Consider the following 16,447-nt stretch of genomic DNA (forward strand, 5'->3'; position numbering starts at 1 on the left):
CGTCTCTTAAAGAGTTGGAGGGTATTCTAACTGAAGAATGGCTGAAAATTCCTTTGGAAACAATTCACAAGTTGTACGAATCAGTACCTCGGAGAATTGAGGCTGTAATTGCCGCAAAAGGCGGACCTACACCATATTAAATTATATTTTGTTGATTTTTTAAGGTGTTTCCATTATTTTGTCCAACCCCTGTATATAGTTCTAACATGTATTTCTTTATATTTCTTCTTTAGAGTTCTTCAGCAGTGGAGGACACACATTGAAATGTGTTACCGACAAAATGGCAGTCATATAGAGCATATTATATAAATAAAAATGATTTATGTCAAGAAACGTTTCTTTTTCCTATGTATGGAGACTTATGGGACACTCTGTATAAACCCAATTTGGTATGAATTCAACCAATAGTTTTGCTGCTAGAGTGTTAAACAAACGAATAAAGAAACAAACCGAATTTGACAATGCACCTCGACTCTGGTTCATGTGTGCTGTGTACAAAGTAATTAGGTAATTACATAGTGGTACTTTTTCATTTTTATTTTTTAAATTTTATTTCATTTTTTGTGACGCCTTATACCTCTGTTATATGTCTCAGTGTTTGTCTTACTTTTTGTATGTTTGAAAGACTGGATATGAATAAAAATACACTAATAAAAAAAAAAGAAACAAACCAAACCAAAAATAGTACCCCCTGCCTTATTTTTTTTAATGGAGACACACCTAGTGGTTGGAAATGGATACTGCACATTTAATACAACTCCAACTGTTGCAGCTTCCAGGACAAACACTTCCTGTCTTCTGTGACCTTAAATGTACACGACAAAGGTTAAAGAACTCCTAAAAACACCCCAACACTGCATCAACGTCTGCCTTAGCTGTGCTTAAATAAAACCGTGGGCGACCAGACTCTCTCAGTCGTCGTACGGTGACGTCGATGCTTCTGCGAACATGGGCAGCAGGTTTCGGTTGCAGCGCAGGAATTTCACAGCGATGTTTCTCACAGCAGCTCGACTGTCGGCGTCCAGATGGAAGGCGTCCATCGACGGCAGGTCGGACTCTTCCTCCTGTTGGACGAAGAGGACGAGACGGGGTCAAAGCTGCAGAGACATCATAGTTCCGACTGGTTTTGTGTTGATGCAGATGTGTTTTTCTTATTTTAGTTACTTATTACACATTACAGGGTTCCTACAGGTTTCTACAAGTTTAATTTAAGACTTTTTGCTTGTTTGTTTTGTCGTTTGTGTGTTTTGTACAGGGTGGGGAAGCAAAATTTACAATGAACATTTAGTTGTTTTTTCTCAGCAGGCACTACGTCAATTGTTTTGAAACCAAACATATACTGATGTCATAATCATACCTAACACTATTATCCATACCTTTTCAGAAACTTTTGCCCATATGAGTAATCAGGAAAGCAAACGTCAAAGAGTGTGTGATTTGCTGAATGCACTCGTCACACCAAAGGAGATTTCAAAAATAGTTGGAGTGTCCATAAAGACTGTTTATAATGGAAAGAAGAGAATGACTATGAGCAAAACTATTACGAGAAAGTCTGGAAGATACTATTAAAGAAGAATGGGAGAAGTTGTCACCCCAATATTTGAGGAACACTTGCGCAAGTTTCAGGAAGTGTGTGAAGGAAGTTATTGAGAAAGAAGGAGGACACATAGAATAAAAACATTTTCTATTATGGACATTTTCTTGTGGCAAATAAATTCTCATGACTTTCAATAAACTAATTGGTCATACACTGTCTTTCAATCCCTGCCACAAAATATTGTAAATGTTGCTTCCCCACCCTGTATATGCTCTGTTCTGTATAAAGCCAACAATTCCTATTGTTTAGATTTTTTTTTTGCACTACTGCTGTAAAAAACTCCAAAAAATAACAGAAAAAAATGACATTTTAAGACCTTTTTAAAAACTACTTAGAACAGAATTTAATGCCCATTTCACAGCCATACTGGCAAAAATGTGTGACTCCTAGAATTTAGGAAAATGTATTTATTTTCTCCAAAGCCTTGATTAACATTGTTCTGAGTCCTTTTGATTTCTTCCAGCAAATTTCAAACACACGTTCCCCTCCGCTCATGTCAACCAGGTCGAGAATGATCTTTTCTCCAACCAGGCATTATTAAATTTGCACTTCCCCATGCTCACTTGTCTTTTAAAGGGCTCATATTACTCTAAACCCACTTTTATTCGTCTTTGGTTCATTTATTTGTGTATTTGGACCCCAAAAGTTCATGCAGTTTGAATTTGAACCCTCCAGGTGCTGCAAAACTATCTTTATATTCATTCAAAAATCAAGTGAATTTCTACAACCTGTTTTAATTCCTGCTTAATTTGTTACATTTTATAACTAGTTACGTCACGACATTCGCACATAGAAGGTCCAGACTACTGATGAACATTTCTCCGAGTACGACAATTGTTCGTCAGCAGCAGCGGTTGTAGTAAAAACTGAAAATATGTCCAAACTTGGAGCCGATTACCTAAAATGTTCAGTTGTTGGTTGAACGGGACAGAGCAGCACAGCCAACAACCTGGAGGGGGCGGGGCCTGAAGTGGCTCATGTGCATTTAAAGGGCCAGTGCTCCAAACCACCTTTCTGGTGTCATTACTCAGAAATAGTGTTGAAGATGGACCTGTGGAGTTGAATGAATGAAGAATTCAGACCCAAGCAGAGCATTTACAGTTTATATAGACCTCAGGGAAATGTTGGAAAATGAAGAATTCCATTTAAAAAAGCAAAATATCACTCCTTTAAAGTTCCCAAATTCAGCTTTCTCAGGTGACGAACGGCTGCTTGTGTGTTGGGCTGAATGTTCTGCAAAATTAGTGATAATTGGTTCCTAATTTCAGTATAAGTTGTCGAGTTGGAACGGGTGGAACTGAGTCGACTAACGTTCATTTCTTTGCAGTTTGGACATTTAACAGACGCATTTAAACACAATACAGCCAACAAGTTTATGGAAACATAACTGAAGCCTACCATATCAACCTACCATATCAAATTTAATACCTTTTAAAGACTTTTTCAAAGGTATAAAATGCAGATTTGTACATTCAAGAATTTTAAGACTTTTTAAGACCCTATTATTTTGCATTATTTTTTGTCTTATTCTAAATGTTGTGACTTTCTGGTCCTTTTAAAGTCGCAAGAGAGGTAGAGATTAGGTCTTGTATATTTATGACGCGCTCCAGCTCTTTCTAGGAAGCACGCAGAGTCCAGGTAAGTTTCACGTCATTTAATGCGAACAGACAGCTACTACAACGGCTTCTGATTACACACGTACATAAGATAAAATGTGTACTGTTTGTGAATGTGTAAAAGAAATTAAACTGAACAAAAGGCGGTCAACAAAAATTACAGCTACCTAAACTCACCTCTCTCCTCTCTGTGCAGGTGATTCAGCTGCCTATATAACCTATGGGTGTCATCCCAGTGACCCAAACCATGCACATCACCGTGGCAACCAGACCAAGTAAATCAAAAAACGAATAATCCAACAGTGACAATATACGACTCCTACACTAAACATTGACATAACAAAATTACATCCATGTAATGTACAATTAGTGACAGACCTCACTTATTGGTCCCTTGATAACTAATAATCAATCACTTCCTTCTTTGAGTGCTTTGTTTTCCTGTTTTGAGCCGTTATCTGTTAACATTTTGGCTTTGAAATTTTAAGTAAGTGACATTTTAAAAAAAAATTAAAAAAAATCAGAGTAGTGGCACGTTTAACTTTTAGGAATGAACATAAGGACTCAAAATTAATAATATGAAGAAATACAAAATAAAGAGGACAGAAGAACAAAAAACACGTTCATAACACATTAAACTTCCCAACTCTTTGGTTGATAATGTAACAGGATGCAGACATTTATCTTTATCTATCTTATCTCCTGTTTTATAACTATGTCATGTAAAACATTTTATAATATTCTAATAAAATCTCATTACAAGGTGGATCTTGAGGTGTGTGAAGAACCTAAACAAAGGTTTTAGTTTGAAAAAGGTCATTTCCTGAAAAAGGTTTTGGAGAAAGTATGACGTAACAGCCTGAAGATGAATTAAAAGACACAGGAAACTCAGGAAATGATAAAATATATCTATAGTTTCACCTGGTTTTAGTGTCTATTTAGCCTAATTTATAACAGAATTGGAGAATATTTAGAGCTTTTTATCATTTCATAGTTTTAATTCTTGTTTAACGTAATTCTCCTGCACTGACAACATGATGAAACTCAATACAACAGTAGGTAAGAATGTGTGTCAAGAGTATTTTATATCCATTTGTGGTGATAAAAACATATTTTAGGATATTTTTATGGAAAAAATTAAAGGTATTTACCTGAAATTTGTTGCTTTGTCTGTTAAATCATTGTTTACTAAGTATTTTTGAATAATTGTGACATTTTAGAGACTGAATAATAATCAGACTGATAAGGATGAAGGAAAACAGTTGCAGACTGACACAGGTGACAGATGTGAAGGGTGTTGATTTTATTTGTCTGAGGTTGTGGACGAACCGTGCGTTTCTTTTTGACAGCCTCCCTCAGCTCCTCTTCCAAGTCAGAGAAGCGGTCGTGGAAAATGGCCATGAAGCAGCTCTGACTGAAGAAACTGAAGACGAAGAAAAACACATAGTAAGAAACAGAAAACAGGACCATTTTCGGGTTGAATTCACAACTCCTGGGGTCATATTTCAGATATCTGTGATAAGTCCAGTTCAGAAACACAACAGTTACAGTCCATGTTTCTGTTCTATTTAATCCATTATGAAAGGTTTGCTTTATTTTACTTGTTTATTTGATAGTGACAACTTATATTGATGAACATCTGTAAACGATAAATGTAAAACAAGATGTAAACGAGATGGATTTGAGTAAAAAAAAATGTCTCTGCAGAAACAAATACCAGTTGGAAACCTTATATTAATAGGATGAAATGATCCCACAGAAGGTTTGACTTCAGCCTCTGTTGATAGACGTGAGGTATTTTACTGTGATTAAACTATTATTCACATTAGTGGAATATTATGACTCATGGAAACACACCTGATAGACCTGTAAGATATGAGGAAGGTGTCAGACGCAAAGACAACAACTGGTTCCAGGCACAACAAACCCCGCCCCTCGCACGTACTGTAGCTTATTTTGGCATCGATCCAGCTGATGTCATCATGTCTATGCATGTGCTGATGTTAGCATATCAATTGCCGCTATATATGTGCCAAGTTTGAAGTAAAATGAAATAAAATTGATGTTTTTATAGACATTTGAAATTCCACCCATTACACTGGTCAACAACAAATGTATTGTTTCAGTTTTTTGAGCTGATTTAGGATCATTTTGGTGTGCTGAATCCAAAAATCACATTCATTTTGCTCAATCAGGTCAACTTTCTGAACTATGCTACATATTGGCTTTTTAACATTTTTGCTTACATTTATGGGCATTTTCACATCATATGATACGATAAACAAGTTCTGAAGATTTTACTTTTGCCAATTTATGATTGTTTTTTTTTAATATTACAGGTGAATGAAATGGCTTCGACTAGGAGATCTTTCAAAAATAAGCCTGACGTATTCTGCTACATCTGTGGTGAATACACCATTGTACCTAACAGGAATCAAGTGATCAAATGATTTTTTTTCTCTTAAAACCTATTTTGGGTGAGAACTATATAAAAAATCAACTGATAAAGTCACAAAAATGTACTCAATTTTGTGAGAAGATCAAATTTTTCAAAATCAAATTAGCAAAAAAACCTGACCTGATTGAGAAAAACAGATGTCATTTTTGGATTTAGCGGTGCAAAATGGTCCTAATTCAGTTGAAAAAACCCAGACAACTTGTAAAAAACATTTTTTTGTAACCCAGTGTTATAAGTAAATGGGGAAAAAAAGATTAAAACTAGAAGAGCACTTGGAGAGCGCAGACCTCCGCCAAGGCAGATCAGTGCCCCCCCCCCGCCCCCCAATCACCACCAAAATGTAATCATTTGTTCCTTGTGCCAGTATCAACATTTCCTGAAATTTTCATCCAAATCAGTCCATAACTTCTTGAGTTATCTTGCACACAGACAGACAGACAGACAAACCAACGCCAGCAAAAACATAACCTCCTTGGCGGAGGTAAAAAAAAAAAAAAAAAAAAAAATCATAAAAAATTTGAACTTTGACCTACTTTTTCCAAAATGCAATGGCATCTATTCTGGGTCACTGACAATCTATAAACCCTATTTGGTATGAATTCAACCAATTGTTACCACTTTAGCAACAAAACTAACAAACGGAACCAAAAACAACACCCCTTGCCTCCCCTTCTTGGGGGGGGGGGGGGGCAGGGTAATAAACCATCAGACTTCTACAAAATTCATATAAAATAGAAAAAGAAAATAGATTCCATGACACAGACTTTGTATAATAAAATAAATAAATGATTGACAGCTGTAACTACCAATCACTGATCAGACTTTGTGACTCTTCTGCTCTGTATGTAGACATGTGACGTAACATCAGGTTCATCTATGTTCATATTTAGTCTTTTGATTTGGACATAAAGGAGCAGCTGCAGAAGGTAGGGCTGAATTTTAATATTCTGGCTTTTTTTTCTTCCTGATTTAACCTCCTGCAGCTTCAATGAATATTCAACCATCATCCATCTTCTTCCACTTATCAAGGTCTGGACCATGGGGAAGTGTGGGTGGATGGATGGATGGATGGATGGATTTACATCTATTGTGACAGACATTTTCATGGAGGGTTGGACTAATACTTAGTCGTGGAAAAAATTATTAGACCACCAAAAGTCATCAAAAACAACGGTTCTGCAATCCAGTCCTAACTCCTGTGTGTATCATGTGACTAAAACAGACAGAAAAGAAAACATGGAATGTCTAAAAGCACTGTTTTTGTCAGTACAATGCCATAGATATTGATGGAGGAACTGAAGAGATTTCGTTTATTATCAAGAAAATATGCAAAATGGATAGATATCAGCTCTGAAATTAAACTACTATGAGCTATTTATGTTGTTATCATTATATTTGTCCAAACAAATGGACCTTTAGTTGGACCAGGCATTAAAATGAACAAGAAATTGAAGAAAACAAGGGGGGTCTAATAATTTTTTTCGCAACTGTAATACTGACTTCTACTGTTGGTAGAACAATGTCAGGGTTTCATCTGTATTATTAGCCTCACAGCATAACTGTCTAAGTCGTACACTATATGGACAAAAGTATGTGGACACGTTGAATTCAGGTGTTTCTTTTCTAACAGGGGTCTGGGATACAAAACAATAATGACTAATGTCATACTGTAGTTTTATATTGGGATTAATATCACTGCATTACATTTGGTTTAATATTTTTTTGGGTTTAAATTATCTTTGCTTCCAAAATGCCTCAGATATGGTTTTTACTTAATTTTTCTTGACATTGATTTTGCTTTTTTTTCCATCCATGGCTATAATTTTAAATGTTTTACCTCTAAATGTCTAAAATATTTTTCCTGCTCTGACTGTAAATAATAATTTTCTACCACAACTAACCATCTACTTTCGTCACATCTCACTGAGGAAGAAACATCTCACATTTGTCATGATCTGTATCTGTGTGGCCCTCAGTTCCTCCCTCCCTGTCATGATCTGTACCTGTGTGGCCTCAGCTCCTCCCTCTCCTCATCATCGGACTCACCTGCTGGCGCTGTGTGGCTGCAGCCAATCACCTTCAAGCCTATTTAAGGCTTAGGTTTGCAGCCATGCAGCGCTGGTCCATTGTTCTCCTCATTCCTTTCCATAGCCCGGACAATTACCCACATTCATCCACGGACTCTGACCCAGGTCTTGTATTTTTTTTTTTTTTGGACTCTGCTTTAGTTTTGGTGTTAGGGTTTTCGTTGTGTTTTTTTTTCATTTTTGTTGAATAAACTTGTTATTTTTTTCCCTTCAGTACCGAGCATTTGAGTCCTCTCTTTTCCCCCAGTTGTGACAGAATGGACCAGCCAAACTTGGACTCAGCCGGTACTGAAGGGACCCGTTTTTTCGTATCTCCGTGTTTTAGTCGTTTTTCCCTGGTTTCGTTCGTCTTTCCTTAGTTCTCTTTGTACCGTCGCTCCGCGCTTCCCTGCCCCATATCCGGCTTTTCTGAGACTTACCTTTGTCCTCAGCTCCGGCGGCTCGGTCTCCTCCGTGCCGGTTGGTTCGGGAGGTCCCGGATCCGTCGGGTGCATACCCCGGTTTGTTCTCCCGGTGTATCTGTCCTCTGTTTGTTTCCTGCCTTGTATTACTGGCGTTCCCATGTCATGTGGGGTCCCGGACCATGTTGAGTCCGGGCTCTCCTCCCGTGTTGTTTTTTTTCCGGTGCGTCTCTCGTCTGTTTCCTGCCTCGTGTTTCCAGTGTCCTGTTCCATGTGGGGACCTGGGCCTTCGTGGGGTCCGGGTTCTTCTCTTGTGTCTTTTCCTTCGTGTGTCTAATGGTTTGAGTGAGTTTATTAGCTCTGATCTGCCTGTTCATGTTAGTTTGTCTGTTCTGCATGTTTTATTCGTTCCTCCCTGTCTCTCTCTGTGTGTGCCGTTTTCTGTGCGTTTCTCTGTGTGTTTCTCTGAGCGTATTTCTTTGAGCGTATTTCTGTGTGTATTTGTCTTTCTGTGTATTTTTCAGTCTGTTTCTTAGTCTATGTGTGAATTTCCTAGTTTCTGTGTGTGTGTGTATTTCTCAGTGGGTGCGAATTTTTTTTGTCAATGTGTGTTACTGCAGTCCATGTGCGTTATATGTTCCCCGTGTTTTTTTTTTTTTTGTTTGTTTTTTCAGTCTGTCTTTAGTCTCTTTATTTTCTGTCTGCAGTTTCATCAGTTCAGTTCTGTAGATTGTCCCTCTGCCGGTCCGTGTTTTTGTGTCTGTCTGTCCGTGTCTCTCTGCTTGGCCCAGTTCCCTTTTCCTTAGTACTACCTGGAGGCTAGTACGCCGTCTGGTAGTTTCCCCTCCTTGAAGTCCGGTTCCGGTGTGGGGAAAAAATACGGACCTTGTAAAATTTGGACCTGTTTGGAATTTGCGCATGCGCGAGCGCAGCCTTACCGGATGTCAGGTTCAGCGACCCCTAACCCTAACCCCAACCCCTAATCCTAACCCTAACCCAAAAGCGCACAATTCTACTCGCAAGGTACTTATTTCATAAGCCTCGCTGAACCTGACATCCGGTAAGGCTGCGCTCGCGCATGCGCAAATTCCAAATAGGTCCATATTTTACAAGGTCCGTATTTTATGCCACACCGGCTGCGCAGCGTTTTCTGAAGCCTGATTCAGTTTGTCTGTGCAGCGTTCCTGCAATCTGTTTCTGTCTGTTCGCGCAGCGTTTTTTAAAGCCTGTTCCTGTCTGTTCCTGAAGTCCGGTTCTGTCCGTCCACGCAGCGTTCCTGTTTCCCCGTCTCGGCCTCGCTCTTTGTGTCTCCCCGTCTCGGTCTCCCTCTTCGTTCCCCGTCTCGGTCTCCCTCTTCGTTCCCCGTCTCGGTCTCCCTCTTCGTTCCCCGTCTCGGTCTCAGAGTCCGTTCCCCGTCTCGGTCTCAGAGTCCGTTCCCCTGTCGGTCTCAGAGTCCGTTCCCCTGTCGGTCTCAGAGTCCGTTCCCCTGTCGGTCTCAGAGTCCGTTCCCCTGTCGGGCTCAGTCTCAGAGTCCATAGCCCTGTCGGGCTCGGTCTCAGAGTCCATAGCCCTGTCGGGCTCGGTCTCAGAGTCCATAGCCCTGTCGGGCTCGGTCTCAGAGTCCATAGCCCTGTCGGGCTCAGTCTCAGAGTCCATAGCCCTGTCGGGCTCAGTCTCAGAGTCCATAGCCCTGTCGGGCTCAGTCTCAGTCAGCCAGAGTCATGGGTCCAGCCATAGTCCAATTCCAGTCGATGTCTGTAGTCCAGTCAGTGTTCGGTCTGTCTTGTCTCAGTTAGAGTCACTAGTCCAGCCATATTCAGTTCCAGTCAATGTCCTAAGCCCAGCTGGAGTCCTGTCTGCCACAGCCCTGGAGGTCCACGAACCAGGGGATTTTTCTGTCCTGTTTTGGAGGGGTTCTCACCTCCTGGTCGGAGGTTTCTCCATGATCTGGTCCGGAGGGGCTACATCATCCTGGTCTGGAGGTTTTCCACGTCCTGGTCCAGAGGTCTGCCCTGAGGTGCTTCGGCCGTCTTCCCGGAGGCTCTTCTCGCCATTCCACCGGGGGGTGCTTCAGTCTGTCCGCCCTGAGGTTCTTCAGCCAGTCTACCCGGAAGCTCTTCACGCCGTTCCACCGGGAGGTGCTTCAGCCTGTCTGCCCTGAGTTTCGTCGGCCTGTCTGCCCGGAGGTTCTTCAGCTGTCTGCCCTGTGGCCTTCATGCCATACCAGCGGGAGACTTTCCACACCGGGCCGTCGGGAGGTTTTTCATGCCTCCTTTGCCAGATCCCCTCTTCACTCCAGGATGCCCTGGGCTCCGTGGGGGCTTTTCGCATCTCTGGGGACGTCAGGATGCCGTCCCTTGAGGGGGGGGTCCTGTCATGATCTGTATCTGTGTGGCCCTCAGTTCCTCCCTCCCTGTCATGATCTGTATCTGTGTGGCCTCAGCTCCTCCCTCTCCTCATCTCCTCATCGGACTCACCTGCTGGCGCTGTGTGGCTGCAGCCAATCACCTTCAAGCCTATTTAAGGCTTAGGTTTGCAGCCATGCAGCGCTGGTCCATTGTTCTCCTCATTCCTTTCCATAGCCCGGACAATTACCCACATTCATCCACGGACTCTGACCCAGGTCTTGTATTTTTTTTTTGGACTCTGCTTTAGTTTTGGTGTTAGGGTTTTCGTTGTGTTGTTTTCATTTTTGTTGAATAAACTTGTTATTTTTTTCCCTTCAGTACCGAGCATTTGAGTCCTCTCTTTTCCCCCAGTTGTGACAACATTAAACTTTAAGAAATATTGGGGTTTATAAACTATATGGACAGAAATACTGGGCCATATCATGGCTACAGCTGTAAGACGTCCTGTTCATGAGGATTGGTCATCAATATTTCTGATATTTATCCCAACATGAAACTATATTACGGTATTAGTCATTAATGTTTTGTATTCCAGAGTCCCGTTGGAAAAGAAACACCTGAATTAAACGTGTCCCAGTACTTTTGTCTATATAGTGTATGATTTAGGCAATGATGCTACGAAGCTAACGAAATGTTCCTGAGGACTAAGGTGCTACGATTTCCTTTTATTCAACTAAGCACTTTTGTACAGTTGTGAAATATTCATAAAACAGCCCAAAGAAACATAATCCAAGAATTTGTCATTAATGAAGTCAACAAACAATTTCAATTTTGCAGATAATAGGAATAACTGTTATTACTCCCAGACAAATAATGTATATTCAAGCTAATATGGTATATTTTCACTTGAGGGTGGTTATGTAGATGAATAAAAAGTCTTGTGGTTTTATGATTCATATTTGATGTCTTTTGTTGTTTCATTTTTACCATTTTCATTTTCTATAAATCAAGAATTTGCACATAAATACTGAAAAACTCAACATGAAGAAAAACTTCATCTCAACGGATACAGCTCAAACTCAAATACAACAGAACAAAGTTGAACAAAAGTGAAATCAAAGACTAAATGAAGACAAACACTCCAGATCCAAACTGTACAGGGGAAGTAGGAGAGTGTTGCTTGGATAATTTAGGTGAACTGACCCTTTAAATGAACAACCCCCCCCTCTCACATCGCTCCTCCAGGCTGTGCGACCTGAGTGACCCCCCAGCCGCCACACGGTCAATCAATTATTTTAACGGCTCGTGATGCTCCATCAGCCTCCACAATGACTTTGCAGTCAGCTGAGTGTTGGGCCGAGGACGAGGACCCAGCGGCTGCAGAGGGAGCTTCGGCCTTTGTCTGGTCCTGGACTGGACACAAAGACAGATTGGGGGAGCCGCATAAACAGATTAGAAGGTGGGGGTGGGGGTGGGGGGGGGGACGACAATACACGTCCATGTCTGGGGGTCATTTGTGTTGAAACCTCAGAAGCAGGTCACCCGCTGTTTGACAAACACACAAACACACACTGAAGTCACAAGCGCACACAGGCTGAAGACAAAAGAGCTGAGGCCCAAATCCTTCGTTTCAGATCCACACGCGTGAGGTCAGCGGTACGAGGACCACATACGGCAGAGTGTCAAACTCATTTTAGTTCCGGGGCCACATTCAGCTAAATTTGATCTAAAGTTGGTCGAACCAGTAAAATAATAGCATAATAATATATAAATAACATCAACTACAAACTTTCCTCAATGTTTTACAGTGAAAAAAGTAAAATTACATTATGAAAATGTTTACATCTACAAACTAACCTTTCAAACAATGGGAATAACGAACAAACTGAAACAAAAAAGTGTAATTACCTCCGCCAAGAGGTATTGTGATCACTTTGCTTTGTGTGTTTGTTTGTTTGTTTGTTAGCAACTTTACAGGAAATCTATTCCAACCATCTTTCCCAAATCTTCCCCACAGATAGGCCTAGGCCCTGGGACCAACCCATTCCATTTTGGTCCCAGTAGGCCAAAGTTCAAGTTCACAGCAAGGTCACAAAATCTCAGATTTTCCTATCTGTCACCATTGAGCAATTTTTTCAAAACTTCATAAAAAATTCTAAACGATTCCGATTAGCCTCCAATTTGATCCACCTGTATCTTAGACATGACTGGTACCAAGCTTCAACTTTTTCTGTTGTATGGAACAACCTTGAAACTGTTTAATTTAAAAAGAAATAGTCAATCCACACATGCACACCGCTCGGGGTGCTTGGCGGAGGTTTGCGAACACTTGTCTTAACACTATTATGCTTCAGTTTATCATTTCCACATGTACATTATAACTTCCAGATCACAGTGGATTTACAGATACACAAAATATTTAGTAACAGGTGAAATATTATTAAAATTGTATTTCTCTTAAGATACTTCAGGTTGTTCAAATTTGTTCAAGTTATTCAGATTTTTTGCCAAATTATACTTGTTGTGAGTTGTATTTATAGGTCATTATGAGATTGAATTGGTCTGAATGTGGAACCTGAACTAAAAGGATTGTTAACATCTTAGTGTAATTTTTGCATTTCACAAATTCATCCCAGGGGCCGGACTGGACCCTTTGGCGGGCTGGATTTGGCCCCCGGGCCGCATGTTTGACACCTGTGACATACGGGTTTACAAACACACAGGCGGGCAGCAGACGAGGACTGACTCCACCAGAGTAAAAGTGACAAAGTCCAGGCTCTGACACGTCCTCAAAGTGTAAAAGTCTAAAGCATTGAACCTCCTGTCATATGAAAAGACTATTAAACTAGTACAACTTCAAATCAAAGACAGTAGACCGAACATAATGAACAATGACTTCTCTAAAAATGTGTAAATCAGTTTTTGACCCATAAAGACCAAAAGCATCTACTGATCTAAACTGTTTAATACCTGTTGATCCACTAATACCGATACATGTAAATAATTGGTGTAAAATGCAGATTGTCTCCTTTAACTCCACCTGTAGAACCCTTCATGAGGTTTGTTCCAACTGAATGCAAAATGGTAGTGCAGTGTTTTTCAGCGTTGGGGTCGCAACCCCATGTGGGGTCGCCTGGAATTTTTATTTTTCATTATTTTTATCCTCAAGTCGTTGAGTTCAGTCATTTTTGCCCATTATATCTTCTACAGTGATTTCATCTCATCGCATTTTCTGTCGTTTTCATCATGTATGTTGTTTTCATTTCTCTGTTGTTTGACTGTATCTTTCATATTGTTTTTGACTCGCATTGTCTTGCATTCCAAGTGTTTTAACCATTATTCAACTCATGTTTTGTGTTCATTTTTGCCTTGTGTGCTCTCTCATACTTTGTTGTCATCTTGTTTCATCATCTGTCTTGTCACATTTGATGGATTCGCTAAGGAATCTTCATCTTTTCTATGTGCTATCGTTTCATCCGTTCAGGTGACGGAAAATAAAAATAATGGTTTAATTCACCTCGGCTGCATTAGAACCACAGCTTGTCTTGAAAACGAAAGAGTAGGAAGTACAGATATTTGTCTTAAATACCTGAAAACTCTACAAAAGTCCAGTGATAAAGTATTTGTACTTTGTTAAATTATTTCCTCTTACATTGGTGAAAGTGGATTTTCTGTCCGCTCTTTCTAAAAACACTTATTTTTTAACACTCAACCACCTGCTGTTTGTTAGATACTGGTACCTGGGAGAAAAAAAAAATCAGACAAAAACAGCAATGGATATTTTTCCACAACAGTGAATTAGATGACAGCGAGTAGATAAAATAGATAGAACCTCAGAACGACAAAACAACAGTAATTCAACTAAAACGCTTTCGTTGTTGAGGAGAATAAACACCAGTGAAACCAGCCTTTTTAGAGTGTTGCAGTGTTGGAGCGTCACCTGTACAGGTCTGGGATCAGGCCGTCGTTGTAGTGGGTGGACAGTTGGCTCAGCAGCAGCTTGTGTTTCCTGTACAGACACAGGTAGTTGGAGACGGGGAGGGGCTTCAGGGACAGACAGGTGAGCGTCTCCACCTGATGGTACGGGTTCAGACGCAGACAGAAGTAGTTCCCCATCTCTGCCCGGCCCGTCTTCATCACAGAGTCCTGGACCTGTTCACACACACCGTACGTTGGACAGTTGGCTTTCATTTACTCATGCAGCGTCAGGTTACAGCAGGGGTGTCAAACTCATGCGAGTGCAGGGGACGCATACAGTCCAATATGAGCTCAAATGAGCAAAAAATAGAAAAACGGCCGACAAATAATGACAACTAGGTGCTTCTATGAAACTGGGTTTATTTTGGTACCTGGCACTTTTCCAGCTTTTCAGACCTAATAATAAAAGGTAAATGTAGACATATTACCCCCCAGGATGGACCTATTGATGACCTCAGATGAATGCAAAAAAAATTATACTCTTGCTCTGAGCCATCCCATAATTAATGAATTTTTAGTCAAATATTGGGGCCAAAAATAGGACCCAAACTGGGACAGAAAAACCTACCTAGGTGACAGTGCATTTAACCTTGAAAACATGCCTGTAAATGGTCTTACATAGACTATAAATAAAGACACTGTGTTAAATGTGTCGATCCTAGTGGTTTTTCTAATTCACACGTGGGTTTTTCATGAATCTCAGTCTCATTCTAGGTTTCATGTGTAACCCATTGTGTCCACTTGCGTTACATGCAGAACCTGCCCAGTTACACACATAAATTGTGAGTGATTTTACAACAGCGGTCATTATTGCGAAACACTCTGCCTTGGATATTTAGTTTGATTCCCAAAACGTACCCGTGAGAGAATAAAAAGATATTTGAAAAAACAGTAGAGTGTAATCTTCGTGTCCTTTTGACCGTGTTACATACAGACTTTTGCATAAAAATATAAAAATGTGTTTTATCTGAAAAATAGTTTCTCTTTTATCTCAGTAAGTATTTATTTTTAAAATAGACCCAAACTGCTTCTAAACTTGCTTCATAACATTAGTCTGTATCTGATTTGAATTTTTAGCTCCATGTCCTGTTTTTAGGACCAGTTTCACAGAAGCACCCAACTATAAATTCTTCTCTTTGCTTTCGTGCAAAAAAGTTTAATTAAATTACAAATATGTTTATATTTTGCCCAAATAGGAAAGAAAACATGCTTTTTTTTTTTTTCTTTTTTCGGTTTCTATTTATAGTTGTAACTCTCTCAAATTGTTTTTACAAACCAAACAGCACCAGTTCCATGTCAGTATGAAAATACTCATTATTGTATTTGTGAAAAAGAGCAGCCTTGCCTAGTTTTGGCTACAAATGCATATGTGTGTAGCATTGATTTCTGTGACTGTACAATGAATGAATGAATGAATAAACAAATAAGAATACACCCAGCCCTTACATGGGCTTATAAAACACCAAAAATAAAAACCAAACACCAGACAACAGGCACAATAGATATGAACAAGACAATGTCCTGACCTATTTAAACAAACACATCTGCTGCTTTTTCCAGGCTTTACAAACAAATAATGCTAATTTATATACATTTGAACCAAACAACCACTCCACTTCATCTTGTCATCATCAGTGCTCCAGAACATATGAGGGTTTCGGATAAACATCTCATTAAACAACATATATAATTAACACAAACACAAATAAACCCTGAAATAAATACATGTAGAGCAGAGTCAGAGCTTACATGTTGAACAGGAGGATCTGAGATGTTAGGAGACGGTTTGGTCACATGCAGATAGTTAAGACCTCCAGGCAGTCGACCACCTGAAGGAAGGAAGAACCAATGGTTAAAATGAGAGGTTCAGATTTTTCTTTCACACTTTTGATTTGACTGATTTTGTCTTTTGTTTTGTTTTGTTTTTATCCATGACTATGATTCTACCTCTAAATTTCAAAA

At 39.9% G+C, this 16,447-nt stretch overlaps 1 protein-coding gene across 1 annotated transcript in view; it reads right to left on the reverse strand.

Annotated features, from left to right (window-relative positions):
- Window positions 1-706: 706 nt before the first annotated feature.
- Window positions 707-16,447, reverse strand: part of cfap61 (cilia and flagella associated protein 61) — an 82,946-nt gene continuing 67,205 nt past the window's right edge. Inside the window, exons 23-26 of the mRNA XM_030128523.1 lie at window positions 16,235-16,314; window positions 14,448-14,659; window positions 4,543-4,636; window positions 707-1,064 (exon numbers count right to left, since the gene is read on the reverse strand). Coding sequence (XP_029984383.1) covers window positions 912-1,064; window positions 4,543-4,636; window positions 14,448-14,659; window positions 16,235-16,314 — 539 coding nt within the window. The 3' untranslated portion in view covers window positions 707-911. The remainder of the gene's footprint in view (window positions 1,065-4,542; window positions 4,637-14,447; window positions 14,660-16,234; window positions 16,315-16,447) is intronic.

Source organism: Sphaeramia orbicularis, chromosome 24 (genome assembly GCF_902148855.1).
Source record: "Sphaeramia orbicularis chromosome 24, fSphaOr1.1, whole genome shotgun sequence".
NCBI lineage: Eukaryota > Metazoa > Chordata > Actinopteri > Kurtiformes > Apogonidae > Sphaeramia > Sphaeramia orbicularis.